The sequence below is a fragment of the Grus americana genome, chromosome 6 (assembly GCF_028858705.1).
Source record: "Grus americana isolate bGruAme1 chromosome 6, bGruAme1.mat, whole genome shotgun sequence".
Classification (NCBI taxonomy): domain Eukaryota; kingdom Metazoa; phylum Chordata; class Aves; order Gruiformes; family Gruidae; genus Grus; species Grus americana.
Genome location: NC_072857.1, coordinates 43,583,722 through 43,602,974, shown reverse-complemented (window position 1 = coordinate 43,602,974; position 19,253 = coordinate 43,583,722). Strand labels below are relative to the sequence as shown.

Below are 19,253 nucleotides of genomic sequence, written 5' to 3'. Positions count from 1 at the left end.
TATAATAGTAATGAGAAAATACTTATAAAGTAAGAGCTATTAAAGCTGTAACTTCTTGGGATATTCTCTGCCACTTGTTTTTTAATTGTCAGTGTACAAAATATAAGTAGGTCTTTTTCTCTTAGATGTACGCAGTCATGTATTTAAGAGTCCTTTGCACTTACATATTAAACCAGGAACCATTAAGATTTCACACGCAGTGTGTGCATACTTGATATTAATGTACTTGTGTAAATCTTCAGAGGTTATTAAAGGAAAGAAAAAACCTCCAAGATTACAAGTAAACACTACAGCTTTGGGACTGAAGAGGATCTACACCAAACAGTGTACGTCGTCCATTAGGACCAAATGAAAAGATAGTAAAGAAATCCTTGAGATTTGTTTACCGCATCCAAGCGCGCACATTCTGACACAGCCAGGGAAGTCTACAACACAACTTGTGAGCGCTCTGCTGCCCTGCTTCACGCCCCGCCCTCCCTGTCTTTCAGACTATGAAGATCAAACTGACAAAGGGCTGGGTCCTCTCACTGCAGTTGTTTCTAAGCAAAGTTTTGGTGATTTCACTCTACAGCAAGCTCTCAGGCTAGCATGCTGTTCCCCAAAGCTTGAGTTCTGCGGCTTTAGGAGAAATAAAAGGATACCGAAAAGTAATACTGAGGCTCTTACCATTCTGCGATGCTCTTATGTGCTCTTATTACAGAGGTCTCTATATCGATGGGATGATACCTCATTCCCCTGAGCTCCAGTGTTTCATCCAAGGAGCCCACCACATACAGGGCATCATGCCTCTCTGCAATATAGCACAGACATTTAAAACATCGTCAGATCTACGGAACAAACGTGGTCATTTGTACATGCTCATTCCTGACATTCTAAGATGTCCGTGGTGCTCCCTCGGAGAAAGTCTATAATATGCATCAAGCTCTCTTTGGAGAGAAAATTAAGAGGTCATTTAGCACTTCCACCTATTGACTCCAAGCAAATGAAACCAGACTAAAAAGCATTCCGGGGTCATTAAATTCTGCCCCTTCTCGCACAACGTGTCATCTCAGTTCATAAACCTGTCCTGGTTTTAGCTGAGAGGGCTGATTTTCTTCATAGTAGCTAGTGTGAGGATATGTTTTGGATTTGTGCTGGAGACAGTGTTGATAATATAGAGATGTTTTTGTTCTATGGACTTATTGTTGAGCAGTGTTTACACGGGGCCAAGGCCTTTTCTGCTTCTTGCACTGCCCTGCCAGCGGGATGGCTGGGGGTGCACAAGAAGTTGGGAGGAGACACAGACAGGACAGGTGACCCAAACTGACCAAAGGGATATTCCATACCATATGACATCATGCTCAGTTTATAAGGAGCTTGGGGGAAGAGAAGGGGGGGGCGGTGGCGTTCGGAGTGATGGCATTTGTCTTCCCAAGTAACCGTTACGCGTGATGGAGCCCTGCTTTCCTGGAGATGGCTGAACACCTGCCTGCCCATGGGGAGTGGTGAATGAATTCCTTGCTTTGCTTTGCTTGTGCACGCGGCTTTTGCTTTACCTATTAAAATGTCTTTATCTCAACCCACGAGTTTTCTCACTTTAACATTTCCAATTCTCTCCCCCATCCCGATGGGGGGGGAGCGAGTGAGCGGCTGCGTGGTGCTTAGCTGCCGGCTGGGGTAAAACCACAACAAAACCCAATCAAAATCCATTGTTAAAGCATCTTTTTGTCACCCTATTCTTACCAGAGAACTCTCCTCTGATAGATAGGAACACTTTTCCAATTTCCAAATTTACCTTTTTTTTTTTCTTTAAAACCAGCTTATACTCACTTGCCTTCATGCCAGCAATATTCTTCTCTAGTTCCCCCCCATTAATGCAGCAAGAACAACTCCATCCCCTCCTCAGCCTTAGCTTTGCTAGGTTCAATAAGCAAAGCTCTCCTAGACCTTTGTTGAAGGACATGCTCTCCACATTGCCACATTCATCCTGTAACTCTGGAGGGATTTCTCCAGCCAGAGCAATAGCATCAATGTTTCTTCTTCTCAAGAGCCCCAGGGAGACTGAATAGCACACCAGCGCAGTAGACTGGAGGATGACGCTCTCTTACCGACTAGATCCAACAGAGTTGCATCACGGTCCATTTCTGAACCCTGGACTGGTATCCACTGCAACAGATGGGGTAGCGCCTCCACAAAGTCTGCACCTTAACAAACTGTTCTCCTCGCTCACACTTCTTCCTTCACATAATGGAGGACTAAAAGTAGGACGGACACAGGTGGTGTCCTCCAAAGAGACATTCCAGAAGTGGGAACACTGCTTTTCTGTCTTGTACCATGAGTGATTACGGGAAATGTAAAAAGTGTCTGTGAACCCCCTACAGTTCATTATCCAGAGACAGCAATGAGCGGACACCAACGCTATCCATGTAGATAACACCATTCATTTAAGTCCAATCACAGACAAATAGCAATATACATTTGCTAGTAAGTTACAAGCATTCAGACTCCTTTTTTAGGATGTTTAGAGATTATTTCTTTTTAAAAAATGTGTGATAATCAAGAGTTATACCTACTCCATATTCAGTCTTAAGAGAAAAAGGAACCGTTTTTCTTCCATCAGCTTACATTTCTCAAGTTTACACATCCTGGCTTAGATTGAAAAAATAAGATTAACAATTCATTTTCTATACTGGAAAAATTACAGAGAAGTTACTCCTCTAGACCTTTAACTACTAAAAGGCTGGGAAATCACTGGTATTTGTGCATGTCCTAAAACTGCTGAATAATAACATTATTCGTATTCTGTGGATCAGCACTGAAATACAGCATCCTGTCTGTAAGGAAAAGGGTTCAGAGAAAAAGTGAGTAGAAAGGCTCTAGTGCTTCTAACAAATGTGCTCATATTATTCTAAGTGGAAATAAAGGAAGATGAACACGATTTCTAAATCTGCCAAAAAGGCATTATGAATTCCCGTTTTGCATGATTACCCAGTATCATTATAATCAATGAATATGCAGAGAGTAACAATTCCTGTTACAATTCAGCACTTTTCTCTGATGGAAGTCAGGATAAACTTTCAGGACAGCTTACTCTTTGCTAGCTCAACTACCCCGAGGAGTTTCAAACACATGCTTCTCTAAGTGCGTTTGTTTTTTTCTCACCTCCACTAGCATCAGTAAGTTCTGTTCTGCGCAGAAAGCCAAGGTACCCAGTCCGAGCCCATACGGTCTGAGTGTCTCCAAAACTCAAGTGAGCAGTGAAGTGATCAGCGTGCAGTGCTTCTTCTCCATACACCGTGTAGTAACCAGTAGCATTGTGCGGACTACTCACCCATATCTAAAGGATTAAAAAAGAAACCCAAACCAAAGGGGAATCATTCCCATATAAACAGGTTATTTTGCCAGATCCAGGCAGCATCATTTATTGATTTAAAGATCTGTTCCACTGACAATTTTGTGGCTTCTAAAATGCCAGTAGTAGTTTTATGAAAATAATTCATTAACTTCTGCCTCACAGAAAATGACCATGAGAAAGGAGTAAAAAGGAGTTTTATATACATGTAATTAGGGATGGTAGAGAGGAAAAATGAACTGGGCATTTGAACTGGAAAGGAACACCTGTTAACCTGCAATCTTCTATTAGGTGAGCATCTTAGTATACACAAATCCAGATTTATATAAAACAAAGATGAAACTAAACAGCATATTACCTCGTTACTACTCTCCACTGAGGGGAGTAGGTAAGATATATACTGCCTCTTCCAGCTGCCAGTCAGACACAGACTAGTCAACTGATAGCACCTGGAACTGGCATGCAGGAGTTTGGCAGAGGAGGGAGGAAACCACGCAGATATACATATGAGTATGTAAACAGTTCCAGCTCTATGTAGAGTTCATTCACTTGCCACATTGTGTGGCTGTCCCACTAAGACAGGCATTTATCTAACATGATTTACCTACGTATTAAAATCACTGCCAATAAACAAAGTGCAACAGCATCAAAGCTTTACCTCTCCTAAATGCGAGTCTCCCAGAGGTCCCTTGGTTTCTGTGTGTGCTATGATGACCTTTACCCCTGGAAGGATCTTGAAGAAAATGTTTAAAATAGAAGTTAAGAGAACTTGAATTCATCAGAAGTTAATAATGCAGAGCCCCAGAAGTCAACAGTCTGTGCCACTCCCTTCTATTCCTCTCTGCACCACAGACATCAACCATCTCTTCCTACCAAGTTGTTTAATCATTTAAACTCCAAGCAGCTATTCTGCAGCTGCAGAGTTGAAGTTTGTTTCAGACCTGAAAAACGCCTTCCACAAGAAGGCCTCTGAGTTTTTCAGTTGTAGCAACATATCCTGTTGCTTCATTTTATGCTCTCTAGTGCCTCTCCAAGATGTACTGTGGTTAGTGAAGCTGGTTGCACAGATTCTGTACTGAGATCCAGCTGAAGCAGCTCACCAGCCAGGTAAGGGTCATGAGGAGGAAGGATTGCTCGCAAGCTCTCACCTTCCCAGACTCCATGAGCGGCAGACTGTGTGGAGAGCCTCTCTCTACCAAACGCACCCTGAGAAAATAAGAGAATGCATTTGTACAAGGATTTATGAACTTAAATAGAAGCTAAATAGATGTGTTTCAGTGTTATCCTATCCTCAGCTGCACTGACCAAACTGTTGTGGTGCCAGCCAGTTATGCTCAGTTATTCACAGTGCAGTAAGACAGGTAAGAGTTTCTAGTTGTCTTCAAGGCTTCCATATGAGCATCCCCATTGACCATGTTCCTTTTAAGAATCAGAAATTTGGCTCTCTGGAGAGATGAGTAACTTTTTTCAACAGAGCTCCAAGGTTGCAGTTCCACCAGCATTTTAAATTCACCTTCTTTGGTGGACTCTCCTGGACCCCTGCTTGCCACGCCGAACCACGGCAGAGTGTCAGTAGGAATTACAAAAAGGGAAGAGCAAGCAGCTAAAATGGAATTAAGTGACATTGTGCAGCCCATTAGTAGCACAACTTATGAAGGGGAGTTTACAGAAGGAGCAAGAATTGAGTGCAGTAGGAGAGGTGTACAAGAGAAGAGGATCCTATATATGATGTCATATTACACTATCCCTACACCCATAGGCTAGAACAGGCTAACACAGCAGCAGGTTTGAGGCTATAGCCAAACTTGGTTTTAACAGGAATATGTACCATGCAAGTCATAGCAATGTATTAAATAAGGCGAAAATGACTGTAGTTTACATTGATCTGTTCAGATGCTAGACTGGGATCACACCATCGATGGTGAATAGCTTGTCTTCTAACAGCTGAGATTTAAGCTTGCAAAAATTAGAGATGAGTAGTCACAAAAGCTGCCAGTTAACAAAAGCCCCTAATTTAACATTATCAATTAAAAAAAAAATAAAGCAAATGCACCAAGTCTTGATATTATGTTTCTTAAAATAAGTCCAGAAGGAAATATATATGTGCATGAATCCTACTGTGCTTGCAGTCTGAACTTGGTGCTGCCACACTTGTATTAACTAATTTAAGCGAGAGACGAGTTCATACAAAAATTATGACTACAGAATTAAGTCCGGCAGAATGATGTATCCTTGGCAAGTTTCCAGATGCCATGTGCATGTGTTTTGATACACTGTAGTACAGGCCTGACATCAATTTGTTGGATCTGGGAAGGCTGAGGGAATTGAGTTGGTTTGGTCTGAAGACAAAAAAAAAAAGACAGACTAAGGGGATCTCTAACTGCACTTTTTTTTGCACTACCTAAAGGATTGTTACAGAGAAGATGGAGCCAGATTTCTCAGAGTTTCTCACACCAGAAGGAGAAGAGGCCAGGGACATAATACGCAAGATGGCAAATGCCAGTAAGGAAAACTTCTCCAGAGCAGGGTGTCAGTCTCAGCACATACACCCAGAGAGGAGGAGGCTCTCTGTTCTTGGAGATTTTCCATACTGAACAGGTCCTGGCCCTCAGTAACCTGATGAAGCCTTGAAGCTGGTCTTGCTTTGAGCAGGAGCTTGCACGAGGGACATCCAGAGATCCTGCCCACCCTGTTTCTGTGATTCTGTGACTAACCAGCCAGCTGGCAAAGCCACCTTTTGCTAACAGTGTGGTTAGGCAAGAAACAGCTGATGAGTCTAGATTATACAGGACTGATGAACAGACAGCAAGTTAGGTGAGGGTCTGGAAAGGAACACTGCAGCAAGTGATGGAGGAGGAGATGCCCGGCCACTCCCAGCACATAGCCATCATTTTCTAGGGTGGGTTCTGTGTATATGGTGATGAGGGATTAGCTGCTGCCAAGGGTATTTCAACAAACCAATGCAATGCCATGAGGCTGAACTTTCTCCTCTACAGTCATTAAATAGTTAATACATTAACATAATTTATACCTGTCATGGCGAAGTGCTCTCATATCTACGTACACCGTTGTTGGATCTGGTCCTGCTGTTCCCTAAGAGTAAGAAGGAAGAAACAAATTCAACCAAAGCCAGAAAATTCTGCTTTTATGCTCACAGCCACATAAATTCACAAATTCCTCTCCCTTTTTTACTGACGCTTATAAAGGACTGCCCTAATCTATCGGAAATACAGTAAAATAGACACCATTTCTAGAGTGACTGCCATAAAGCTTTGATGTTGTATGGAATCAGTAAATGGATGCACAAGTGAAGTATGTAGTTATACAGGTAAGTCTTTAAGTTTTAAAAATTTTTAAATTTAAAACTTAAGTTGTAAAACTTTTATTTTAGTAAGCACCTCCTCTAATAACTACATACCAAGTGCAAAGCATGTAAGCATAAACCTGTGCGGGCCTAATCCCCTTCCCAAAGCTCAACTGTTGGACTTTATAACAGTTTTGTCAACTTGGAAGAAAAAACCCCACCAACATTTAACTAAAACATAACTCTAACCAACCCGTATCTTTTCAAGGCTGCTGCCAGTAACAGCCGAGGCAGAGGCAGAGCTCTGTTGCAGTCAGAGGATAAAACTGACAAGCTCTGGTGCAAGGTTTCTCATTTCCCAACCTGGGAACGGGGGCCTTTTTTTTTTCCACCAGCAGAATTTAATCTCAAGACAACTAGAAACTACAGTGAAATGCATATTTAAACTAAAACAACCAGGCAAAGTTTCAGTGACTATCTTCCCCCATAGCACAGCTTCTCATTTTAGAAATACTTAAAATGAGGCCATTCTGCCATCAGCTCAAGATTGCCGTGCTGGAGAAGAGCCATGATGTCTTTATAACGACATTCCCTTGTAGTTCCGTAGCACTGCTGAGGCTCAGTGCCACTGACGGCCACACCACGCTAAGGTATGATCTTGATCTTTAGGACTGTACCATTCAGTAATGTTAATCATTACTATAACTCCCTTTCTGGCTTGAGAAAGAGGTTTTGTACTTCAGCTGTAAGTGTTCTTTGGAGTAAAACTGAACTTCTTTAGAAAAAAAAATCTCGCCTGATCTGTTTCAAATGAACACTCTCGCAAATGGCATTAGAGAGTAATACTGCTGAACCAGACTGACTTTAGGACGTTACAAGCACACATGCATCACTATACCTGTTCAGCCAGCTTGCCCAGCCTGTTTGGCTGACAGTGGGACCACAAACAGAAGTAACAGAGGCCATCAAAGTGTGTGAAACAGAGAGAAAGGGGAAAAAAGAAAATACAAACAAAGAGGCACTGGAAACATAAGATACACACAGTAAGACAGAAAACAAAACTCATACTGTTTTAGAATGAAAAGAAAATTTCCATTTCAGATTACTTAGTAAGAGCGTGGCACTTTGAAGCGTTCACTGGGAAACATGCAAGTCCCAGTTAATAAGAAGAGGTTTAAGGCAGATCATACGTCAGGCCTGTTGCTTTATCATAAATCCCTCCTCCATCTGTACATATCTAAAGGCTGCTTGCGGGTTCAGAAACACCACCTCAGTAAACCAGTCCAGTAAGGTTGGAAGACATGATGTATTTATTTGCATGCTCACTTGTGTCAAATGCCCATTCAGTTTGGACTTTCATCTATATTAATTTCAATTCGATGATTTAAAAAAGTCAGATATAGGTATAACTTTGGAAGAATGAGGGAAGGGGGTAAAAAACCCCCCACCACGCTAAAAAGGGCTCAAGAATGGAGAACAGAGATGTAAAAGGTATAAAATGAATGGGAAGCTTAACTGCCCAGCAGCCCTACACTCTCCACAGTTTTCTTGGGAGTACTTTTCCAATTGCTATTTAGTATTCTGCAGAAAAACTGAGGGTTTTTTCCCCCCTTTGTGCAGTCTGAACAGCAAGTATCCAAAACCGGCTTTTAAAATTCTTTAGACAGCCAATTCAGAAAGCTGTTCTTTCACACCTGGCATACGTAATGTTTTATTCAATAAATTTAAAATCTTCATTTACAGTCATCTTGATTTCATCTATATCCTTCCTATTTGTCCATCTACTAATTCATAAAATTGCTCTGGCCACATTTCTTTATAACCATTTATCTAGGGGTTGCTAAAAACCTTTTTTCCTTTAATATGTGTGAAAGAAACTATAGAAACTAAAGAAACAATTACGAATGGCAACATATTTAAGAAGCTAATGGCCCAAAACATCTCTCTTGTAGGAAATCTAGAACATTAAAATATATTCCGAGAGGAAAGAAGGCTTTCCTTCATCTAGTGGGCACCAGAAAGAAAGAAAAAAACCTTTTGCAGAGACACAGTAGCAATCTTCATAGCATCATATTTTTTATTAAGTGTAATTCATACCAGTAAAATTGGAAATAAAATTTAACATTATACACATACTTAATGCACATGCCATCTATGAAATTCCCCACATATAAAGCTACATACTGCCATATCTGAACCTCAAGGAGTTTATCTATTAACTCAAGGATCACCCAAAACCCAGGGTGCTTTGCCATTTACCAGACCATACTTAGTACCTGATTTCCAGGTAACTTGTGGAATAATTTTTTTTTTCCTCTCCTAACTAGAGAAGCAGCATCTCATTAAGAAAAGTTCAAGTTGATCTGGTTAAATTACACATACAAGATTATCATCAACTGAATATTGAACTATCAAAGGCGGGTCTGGACCACAGCACGTCATTATCTCCCGTCTGTGAAGTAGGGCTGTACGTTATGGGCATATTCTCCTCCTCAAAGCTTCCAATTTTATACCTTGAATTCAAAAAAACCCCTCCAACTCTCACATGAGGTGAGACAAACGTATTTCCATGTTGATAATACTCATTTGAGATCTTTAAAAGTAAAAAAAACCCTGCCAAACTTGCCCATTTTCCTGGGTCTTATTTGAGGAACTCTGTCGTCCATTTAATTCCACATATACATAAGCTATTTTTCAAACAGACAAAATCTGAATCGCACAAAAGCTGAAATAGCGCTGCTTGAAATATTTAGTATGTTTATGAACAGGAAGCTGTGTATTTAATTTTAATACTGCTCCTGCACAGCAGGAAGAAAACAAGTTTCTTAATACTGATCCTCTGTATTAGAAAGGCAAATCAATTGGTCAGCTAGTACAGAAAAGTGAAATTATCATAATCCACATCTTCAAGACTTATTTAACTTGGTGATGAAGCAAGCAAGCAATGGAGCTCCAGTTCAACTGAAAAAAAATTACATGCAGCTGAACATGATTTCCTATAAAGTTCCCAGAGATTTTGCATAAGAAATAAGCAGTTCAGTCTCACCTGTAAGCAAATCGCTACGTTGACCCTGCACCCAAATGTAGTGCTGACTGCACGAGCAGAGAGGCCCAGGTCTTTGAACAGCTTAGAGAAAGACTGTGTTAGGGTAATCCTCGGTCTCTCCTCTGCAACCACCATGCACGTTCGCACGCAGGACAGGTTCACACCTTTCATCTGAGAGGTTGGGTGAAGAAAACAACATTATTTTAAGTCTGAAGTCAGCAGTTCTAGACATAAGCCATTTTAATTTGCGGAAGGGATGGACTTTAAAAACACCAGAATGACTGACATGAACTGGTTAAACAATACAGACACGGACTGCACTCAGCTTGGCTCCATCCACCCAGGACAACCCTCTAAAATTGTGCCAGGCAGCTTTGCGGCAGGGTTTGACACACAAGATGCAAACTACTTGCATCGTGTAGCTGCCACACAGCCGCTCATCACTTCAAGCTGAAAAGCCCACAAAACATCATTGTGTCGCTGGGCTGGGCTCACAAGAAACCCGCTTGCTCCCAGCGCCGCGGGGTTCAGATGCACGTGGAGTGTTCGAGGCATTACTAGCTCTCAGCAGTGTGAACCTGTGGCAACTGGCTGTGGGCCAGGATTCCCTTCAGCGAGATCCAGGAGAATGGAGGGACGGAGTTTTTTGTCCATAGTGGGAATAAGCACAATGTAGCCGCTGTCTGGTCTGCAACAAGCTGCCAGACATTCTCAGTGGAAGTCCTGAGCAGCTTAGTTACAACAGCCGTGGGAACTCTCCTACCATTGAGACGGAGGCACCTCTGCAGGGAAATTTTTAGTTAACAGATCTCCCCCAAAAATAAATGGAGGTATTAGTTGTAATTGCTGCTGTGAGGAAGATTACATCCATTTTAGAACTCAATACTTTTGCTATCAAGTGATCTGAAAAACTTTCCAGGTTTTGGAGGGCTTTTTGTTTTGATGAGAGGTTTTCTGGGTTTAGTGAGGTTTTGTTGTTTTTTTTCTTTTTTGGTGTGTGTTTTGTCTGTTTGTTTGGGGAGTTTGTTTGGGTTTTTCTGTCTCAGACAAGACAAAGTTGTTAGGCTTCCTATGTATTTTGCCCAAAATCTCAGAAATACTCATCAACACAGAGGTGGCACAAGTAAGTTGAAAACATAAGACTTCTTTTTTTTTTTCCCCCCCAATAGAAGCATGAGAACTGAAACTCCCAGCAATCTCAACATTTCCCAAAAAGCAAGTCATAATGAAAGGCTTTCACAGAAAGACTTACGGGCCCATCTTCTGCAAGCCAAAATGCAGTATTTTTAGAAAGATACATGTATTTATATGTTGGCATGTTGAAAAATTAAGTCCGCTCACCCGGAGTATATCAGTCTGTGTTCCAAGCCCTTTGGTGCACATTTCCATCACGGAGTAAGAGCAGAACGTGACGCGCACTTTATACTGACTTACAGCAGACAACCACAGAGACACGTTGCTCTCCAGTTCCAGAGGAGGGACTAGAATAGACTGATGACCTGAATATACACTAGGGAGAAGAAGAAAAAGAAACACGAAAACTTCAAGCCAGCATAAAAAAAAGCCAAAAGTTACGTAAAGTCAAAATGAAGCAAATACAGGAAAACTGAGAGCTTGGTATCTATTTGAACTTCAGCTAATCTTCTCTACAGAGAGCAAGTGTCTCTTAGTTACCTAAGAACTATGGGTGTGAGTTAAGTCACAAACTTTAAGGTGACTATACTTGTCCTGCAGTAAATTGTGCTGAACTATAGCCAAATACTCAATGCCTTGAACAGACAGAACTTCTGACACAAAACCGTTAACATTTGAGACACATTCCAGTTACAGATTACAATTGGTAATTCAGCTTATTTTTGAGAGTCATTCTAGGGAAAATGCACCTTTTGCTTTGAGTGAAATGAGTCTTTAACACCTATTCAAGTTTTTAGTGCAGTTTTCTAGCCTTTGCAGTAGGTGTCTCAGTTTTTAAACAGTGTTTATGTGAAATATTTAACCTGGATACCAGCTAACATGAGTGGACAGAAAGTCAAATTCAGAGTCACACCACCGTTTAATTTTTATTTTTTTGTAATATTATATGCTCATTTCAAGACAGTAAATGCCATGACCATACAGTCTTAAATTACCAAGTGTTTTTTACATCAGTTACTATCAACAAAATCAGTGACACACCCCTCTGCAAAACCAGGCTTAGATAAAACAATGCATCTGGAAAAAAATAACAGGATCTCTAATTGCTTTCAACAGGTAACTTAACATGCTTGCCATTTCTCCTGACTAGAGTTGATGTGTTTTTGTAGTGAGCAATATGATGAGGTTTTTTGTTTTCTTTTTAAACATTCTAAAATAGAAAAAAAATCATTCTGTAATAAAACAACCTTTCACACCAAAACAAAGCTATAACACAGCAGACCTTATATTAACTCTTGTATAGAAAGCATGATGCATGAGGTTACCTTCCCTAAAAATATTTTTTAAAAATCCACTTAGATTTTAATTCTTCCATCTCTGAGGTTTCTTTTCCCTCCACCCTGCCTCACTTTATGGATGACATAAATCATAAGATGTTACACCAAAGTTCAAATTTTGCTTTCCTTCAGTAGACTTCCTTTGCAGTTGGGGAATGAACAGGTTACCTACAGTAAATGTAACTTCATCTGTTTACAAAATAACCTTTCATGCTTAGTTTCTGAACTTTTTTTTAACGAAATAAGTAAAAAACTATTAAATCTTTGGATTAGTTAAAGCATATGGAATGTTCAAAAAGGCAAAAAAGAGGAAAATTTTGCAGCTTTGCAAGATGTGCTGCATTATAGTAGTTATCTGATTGAATCAGTTCAGGTCTCATTCATTTTAAGAAACATTTAATTGCTTCCTTTAGCAGTATTTCTTAGTGCATACCAATCTTGGTAGTCAACACCTTAAGGGTCTTGTAAAAAATATGGTTTAATCTCAAAAGACTTTAAAGGATTTATTTAATCAATGTGAAATAGACAGCGAAGTCCTTTTTCCTTGGATTTGGTATCTAATTAATTCTACTTGCAAAACCTAAGTTACTCGAGTAACTACCTTACTGAAATGAATTTTGTTACCACAAAAGGTATTTTATGAAATACCTATAAAAAGGTGAATCTGGGTTTCTCTGACAGTTCCATCCACGACTGTTCCCTGGGATTCGAGAGAAAGCCTATGACTAGCGACATACCTGCACAAGCACCACAGTGCAAATCCCAAGCCACAGTAAGGGTCGAGGCAGATGGCAATCTGACGCGAGGGGTACAGCTCACACTGCAGCTTTATAGAGCGACATAAGGCACTTGTAGCTGCATGTGACATCTGTAAGAGGAAAACAGGTGCTCTCAGGGACTTAAAAAAATGGTATCACATGTAATAATGGATAGACACGTTTATTGTAGAAGACATGACAACATGTAGTGGTTTGGGGTTTTTTTAAGCACCATTAAAACAGGAAAGGGATATTAGCCCAAAATTTCACAGGTGCTTTTCATGCTAGTGGCAACTGACATCTGTCATGACATCAAATGATGCCAAATGACATCTGACATCTCTACAATAAATCACAGAAGAAAACATTCATGAACTTTAGGACAAACACTCTCCATTTAGTCCCCTCACTGATTCCTCACACAGAGCCAGTAAGACGGAATGCTTCCAAAAAGTGCATCAAGAAATTTTGATGTCATGCAAATTTAAAAATAAGCTTTCTGAACACTACCATCGTCCACTTACATTTTTGTATTTCTTCTCTGGCAGGAGGAATGAATGTGGAATATGCCTATATATACGGAAACAAAGTATAATAATATCTCTCTTGTTACTCTACCTTTACTCCTGCCAATATACCAGTAGTAGACACACTGAAGTCCAAGTATGCCAACATATCTGGAGATGTAGGTCTGAAAATACTAGCCAGCTTCTTTTTAGGCATATCATCTATACAAAGAGAAGAGTACCATATTATTATTTTGGAAAAAGAGCACAAGACAAAAATGTGTCTTTACAGCATTAACACCAGGTGCTTTCTAGTTTCTGGACAGCTATTTCAATGGAATGCAAGATACATCCCTTCAGTTAGGCAGTTATGGTATAACAAAATAAATAACCAGTCTTCAAACGATTTACATTTTGGCTAGTGGGCAAACATTCTGTACCTGTATCCAAAATCGTGGGCCATGTTTTAATATCTACAGCTGTTGCAGCTTCCTTGGACTTCAGCAGTTTCATTATCGCTTGTGTGGTCAGTATACATGCAGACTTACTGACCTGTAAAAGACACAGCATTAAAAAACATTTACAAAACTAGTGAATGAATGCTCAAGTGATTTCATATCCATCCAGATGAGATAACCAGTAAGCTGAACAGATGAAGAAAAACATTGGAAACAGAGCAAAATAAATTACAACAACAGAAAGAACATTTTAAATGAATTTCCAAAAAAGTATTTAGTGACTCAGCCACAGCATACTGATTATGTTTTTTCCTAGCTTATTTTACATTCACTGAGGTGAAGCAGTTTATCAGGCTGCATCAACCATCCTACACCCACCAAAAGCATTAGGAGAGGAACATCTTATACATACCTCTACAATCATTTTGACAGTGGGCAGAGTAGTAGCAAGATTCTGCGGATGAGGTGGGCGAACGGTGATAGGTATACAGCCAGCGTATAGGCAGCCATAGAAAGTTGCTATCAAGTCTACTCCTGTAAAGGATATTTGTGACATTTAAGTAATTTGTATCAGAACAAGAGACCAAATTCTTTCACCAAAATAAACACACACACATCGATTTATTAAGATGTAACAATTTGTCACAAAGGTCTCTTCAACCCAACAGGCTGTTCTTGGCCGTGCCCAATTCTGTGAGGTTAAAATATTTTGCGCTTGAGAGTTAGCAAAAATTATTCAAACGCTACCAACTTTAAATTTGTAGGGATATGTTTTCATGGTCAGGTAGCATAAAATAACAAAAATAACAAACCAAGGTGCTGTAAGTTATGAAGATGACAACTCAGATTCCTTTAAAAAGCATACACCCGTTTTTCACAATTATCACACTGAAATATGCAGTCATCCTACTTTTATGAGGTAATACTTTTTTCCTGAGGTACGCTTGCAAATACACACTAGTAATGCAAGTCTGGGGTCTGGATTTCACTTCTAGAGACAGCCATTCAGGAAAGAAGGGGTGTTCACACACTGACATCCCTAATCTAGCTTTGAACAGTTTTATTCCATTCCCTGAGGCTGAAAATTGAGAATCTTTCATGTGGTTTAAATCAAGCTACTCTGCAGAACTGTCCAGAGATCTGGAGCGGTTAGATGAAATGTTTGGTAAATGTAGTTTGCCACCTGGAGAAGCGACTTAATAACAAAATGGCAAAAAGGAAATCTCTCCCTTGAAACGCTACATCACTGCCACATACCGCTGTATTCAATGGATGTTCCAATGCTCTGTCTTGGCAAGAGTTGTTTCTTTTCTTGTGATGTCTGACTTTGATTTTTGCTGTCTGTACTGCCTTACCTGGAGGATAAACCAGGGCCACGTGGTCACCAATGTTCAGTCGTCCCTTCTCCATCAGTGCGACGGCCACTCTCTCCGCTCTCTTGTGCAACTGTATGCACGATGCAGTGCTAGCTACAGTGCCCTGCACAAAACAAAAGCGACATCAGAAAACTTTGTGGAGAACAGTTTGAAACCGAATAAAGTACATGCTGCAGATGAATATTTCATTGGCCTTATTTTAACAATACAGCAAACCCTTTTAAAGACTCTGTCTCGGTGTTCTGGAAACCATGCAACTGGTACCACGAACTTTGAGAATGCTAGAGAATTTTATACGTGTTATTTTGAACGTCAGACAGTGAAGCAGCTTCTAAATGTATTTGGTACCACAAAAATAATACCTTCCAAGTATTTGAAATTTCACAGTCCAAGGGAGAAAACATAGCAGCAGGAGGAGGAGGAGGAGTAACACAATTGTTGCAGCAGCAAGTGAAGCACTGTGTCAGCTTTACCCTACCACGCACAGCCAAACCTCGAGATGCTTTTGCAATCAGCATTCTTAAAAGTGCAAAGGGAACTCTGCTGATGTCTTTGGCACAGACATTCTTTTAAAGGGTCCAAGAGGCAACCTGAGCTGTGGTTGGTACGCAGTGTCACTTCTGCTTCAGTGCACCCACTGTCCATCTTGTGGAAAGTGCATTTCCCACAACTACACAGCTGGAAAATCTTCCCATGGAAGCAGCTGTATCTTTGGATTGCTTAGGCAGTCACAAAGTCATGGGGATTCCAAAAGGCTTAGTCCAGTTTTTGATGTGAAGACAGAGAACATCCTTTTGCTACCCAGCCTAGGAAGCGATGCCTTAGCCTTAGGCCTGTGAGGTTAGGATGTATCCATTTTTCCAAGACTACAGTCTGATTCAAGAAAAACTGGTGGGACAACCACCTCAGAGGGAAACAGTCAGTGAGAGACTGAATCAAGCCTCCCGCTATACAGAGAAGGATCATCACAGCAGATGTCTGCTGTACAAGTATTCAGTTTCAAGTCCCAGACAAGCTGTCACATGTAATCCTCAGCCCCAACACACAGCTCTGATCCAAGGCCTAGTGCAATGCAGGATGGCACCGGCACTCTGCTCAGTTTTGCTGAGGACACTGCTGTTAAAGCCTGGGAGTTAAAGTCACGCAAAATAAGAACAGTAAAGACAGTGTATTTCTGATACAGGAACAGTAGCAGCTCAAGGACTTGGGAGAAAAATATTGACATGAAAAGGTGTAAACCAGAAGGGTTTCTCATGGAGACCTGTGAGCACACTCATGTTTAGCCTTCTCGCTTACTAGTCTTAGCTATTTAAGATGTGTTCACCAACAGAGAATTTCTTTGTGCCTAAGTTTTGTGTCTCCTTTTTGCAGATTCTCCTTGTGAAGGGTAAAAGCTGCCTGAACCAAGAGACCCAGAAAGGAGCTTCTGCGTACTAGAAAACTTCCCTCAAAAGCCTCTTTACTCCAAGAGAATAAACCAATTCTGTGGCTTTTAACAATAACCATATTGAAGCAGTTTCTTCTACTAAAGCAGAGTCTCACGAGACAAGTCAGAACTTTGAACCGTGTCCTAAACCATTCTGCCTGTCTGAAGGCACGTACGTTCCCTGTCTCGCGTGCCTGCGGCACAGTACAGCACAAGGCAGACCTAATTTACTGGGGATACCCAGTACAGGCTCAAACGAAAATTGACCAACTTTGCCTACTGGAAAGAAAGGAGGGGAATAAAAAAGTGCCAGGACAGCAGCAGCAGAATCTGAAATACTTGAGTTTTCTGCATTATGCACAGCAGTAGTGCTTCTCAAGCCCAGGGAGGCTGATACACTGAGGGGCATATAGAAGTACACGGTTTTTTCACACCCCTTTACAAAGTGTTGGACGCACAGGGTACGCGAACACTCCAAAACTACTGACAGTCACATGCAGAGTAATGGCTATTAGCAAAAATGATGTATTTACTGAAAAACATGACTGTTGCCTTGTCTTATCTCACGAGGGCTCAGACTGCCCTTGAATACCCTAAGTATATAGAGCCTGTAAGTACACAGAGCCAGTACTCCAAAACCAAAGCATTTACTTGATCCTGTTTGAGTGACTGTAAGTGCCATCCTTTTTGGGGGCAGAGCCTAGCCGAGGACAAGGCATCAGTGTCTCCTGAAGGGTGTGCAGTGTCCCTGGATAATGTGACTCCAAAGCTGTCCCAAGGGTTCTCTGCTTCGGCTCTAGACCTTCTAATTAAAAAAATCCTCCAGCTCTGACTTCCACTTACCCTTGTGCTCATGGAAGATGACAGAATTGTGTCCTACATTAATATGACAAAAGTTGTGTTCCAGCAGGAAATGCCATTACTGCAATGTTTTAAGTTAGGCAGAATGTATACTGAAATTCCAGATGTGGAATAAAAGATGCATAATAAAATTCCGGATGTGGAAAAATTACACTGCTTGCTAACTAGCAATTTTTTTCTGCTTCAAAACCATGACATCCCACATCATCAAAATAACCTGAAGTATTTTAGGAAAAAACTTCTAACTGGAATTTTCTTAGAATGCAAACAATCTTTTACTGATGTCAATCTCCAAATATGAGCTAAAGTGCATCTCACCTTGGAATTCAGCAAAAGGAACAGGGGATGATCTGGAGTTGTCTGAGCTCGCCACTGAAGGACGTCTGCCAAATACAGGAACTGAAACAGAAAGAAAAGGGCACTTGGGTTCCCTCAAAATGCACCATGCTTAGTTTCAGCAGAATACCATAACTGGTCTTCTCTCATTTTGAATAAACCAATTCAAATATTTAATAATACCACGACATCCGTGTTACCTTTCTTGCCTGGTCATTATCCTCCAACTGGGTAACATCTCTCCCTGAGGCTTGTGCAATTCTCTTTCCAGCAACAAGGTTTCCTACTATCATTGAAGCAGGACCAACATCTGCATTTTGAAAAACAGCACAAAAATGAGGAAAAATAATGTAAGGAACATGTAATAATCTCTAGTTCGGCCTGCAGGTTACTATAAGTGCCATATGTAACACAGATCTGAAAAATGTGAAAAGCTAAAACCAAGGATCACATTGCATAGAAAAAGAGAGAAGAGGATCACAGAATCCCAGACTGGTTTGGGTTGGAAGGGACCTCAAAGCCCACCCAGTCCCACCCCTGCCATGGGCAGGGACACCCTCCACTAGCCCAGGTTGCCCAAAGCCCCATCCAACCTGGCCTTGAACACTGCCAGGGAGCCAGGGGCAGCCACAGCTTCTCTGGGCAACCTGGGCCAGGGCCTCAGCACCCTCACAGGGAAGGATTTCTGCCTCACATCCCATCTCCATCTCCCCTCCTGCAGCTTCAGGCCATTCCCCTTGGCCTGTCACTCCCTGCCCTCGTCACCAGCCCCTCTCCAGCTTTCCTGGAGCCCCTGCAGGGACTGGAAGGGGCTCTAAGGTCTCCCCGCAGCCTTCTCTTCTCCAGGCTGAACCACCCCAACTCTCTCAGCCTGTCTCCATAGCAGAGGTGCTCCAGCCCTCCCATCATCTCCGTGACCTCCTCTGGACTCGCTCCAACAGCTCCATGTCCTTCTTGTGCTGGGGACCCCAGAGCTGGACACAGCACTGCAGGGGGATCTCACCAGAGTGGAGTAGAGGGGCAGAATCCCCTCCCTCGACCTGCTGGCCACGCTGCTGGGGATGCAGCCCAGGACACGGTTGGCTTTCTGGGCTGCAAGCGCACATTGCCAGCTCATGTTGAGCTTCTCATCAATCGACAACCCCAAGTCCTTCTCCTCAGGGCTGCTCTGAATACAAGAGGATAGTACGGTACACTGAAAATCAGTCCATTATGAGTATGGTGCATTAAAAATCAGTCTGTTAGTGATTCAGCAAATTGAGGTCTGTCTGTACGTCAGTTTGAGGACCAGCCTTTGCAAGATGGCCAGTACAGGAACAATTTGTAACGTAGCTACAGAAGCATGAAACTGGTACGTGCTGTACGCCCTTCAACGTATCT

The 19,253-nt window shown here is 41.5% G+C and overlaps 1 protein-coding gene across 3 annotated transcripts in view; it reads right to left on the bottom strand.

Moving 5' to 3' along the window:
• The window catches only part of DIP2A (disco interacting protein 2 homolog A), a 142,743-nt gene that overhangs the window by 2,162 nt on the left and 121,328 nt on the right, over positions 1 to 19,253 (bottom strand). For all 3 annotated transcript variants that reach the window (XM_054830887.1, XM_054830888.1, XM_054830889.1), the window contains 14 exons: positions 18,074 to 18,183; positions 17,856 to 17,936; positions 15,230 to 15,353; positions 14,287 to 14,408; positions 13,857 to 13,968; positions 13,529 to 13,638; positions 12,890 to 13,020; positions 11,023 to 11,191; positions 9,682 to 9,852; positions 6,363 to 6,424; positions 4,480 to 4,537; positions 3,990 to 4,064; positions 3,142 to 3,316; positions 667 to 790 (listed from right to left, as the gene is read on the bottom strand). In XM_054830887.1, coding sequence (XP_054686862.1) covers positions 667 to 790; positions 3,142 to 3,316; positions 3,990 to 4,064; positions 4,480 to 4,537; positions 6,363 to 6,424; positions 9,682 to 9,852; positions 11,023 to 11,191; positions 12,890 to 13,020; positions 13,529 to 13,638; positions 13,857 to 13,968; positions 14,287 to 14,408; positions 15,230 to 15,353; positions 17,856 to 17,936; positions 18,074 to 18,183 — 1,624 coding nt within the window. The remainder of the gene's footprint in view (positions 1 to 666; positions 791 to 3,141; positions 3,317 to 3,989; positions 4,065 to 4,479; positions 4,538 to 6,362; positions 6,425 to 9,681; positions 9,853 to 11,022; positions 11,192 to 12,889; positions 13,021 to 13,528; positions 13,639 to 13,856; positions 13,969 to 14,286; positions 14,409 to 15,229; positions 15,354 to 17,855; positions 17,937 to 18,073; positions 18,184 to 19,253) is intronic.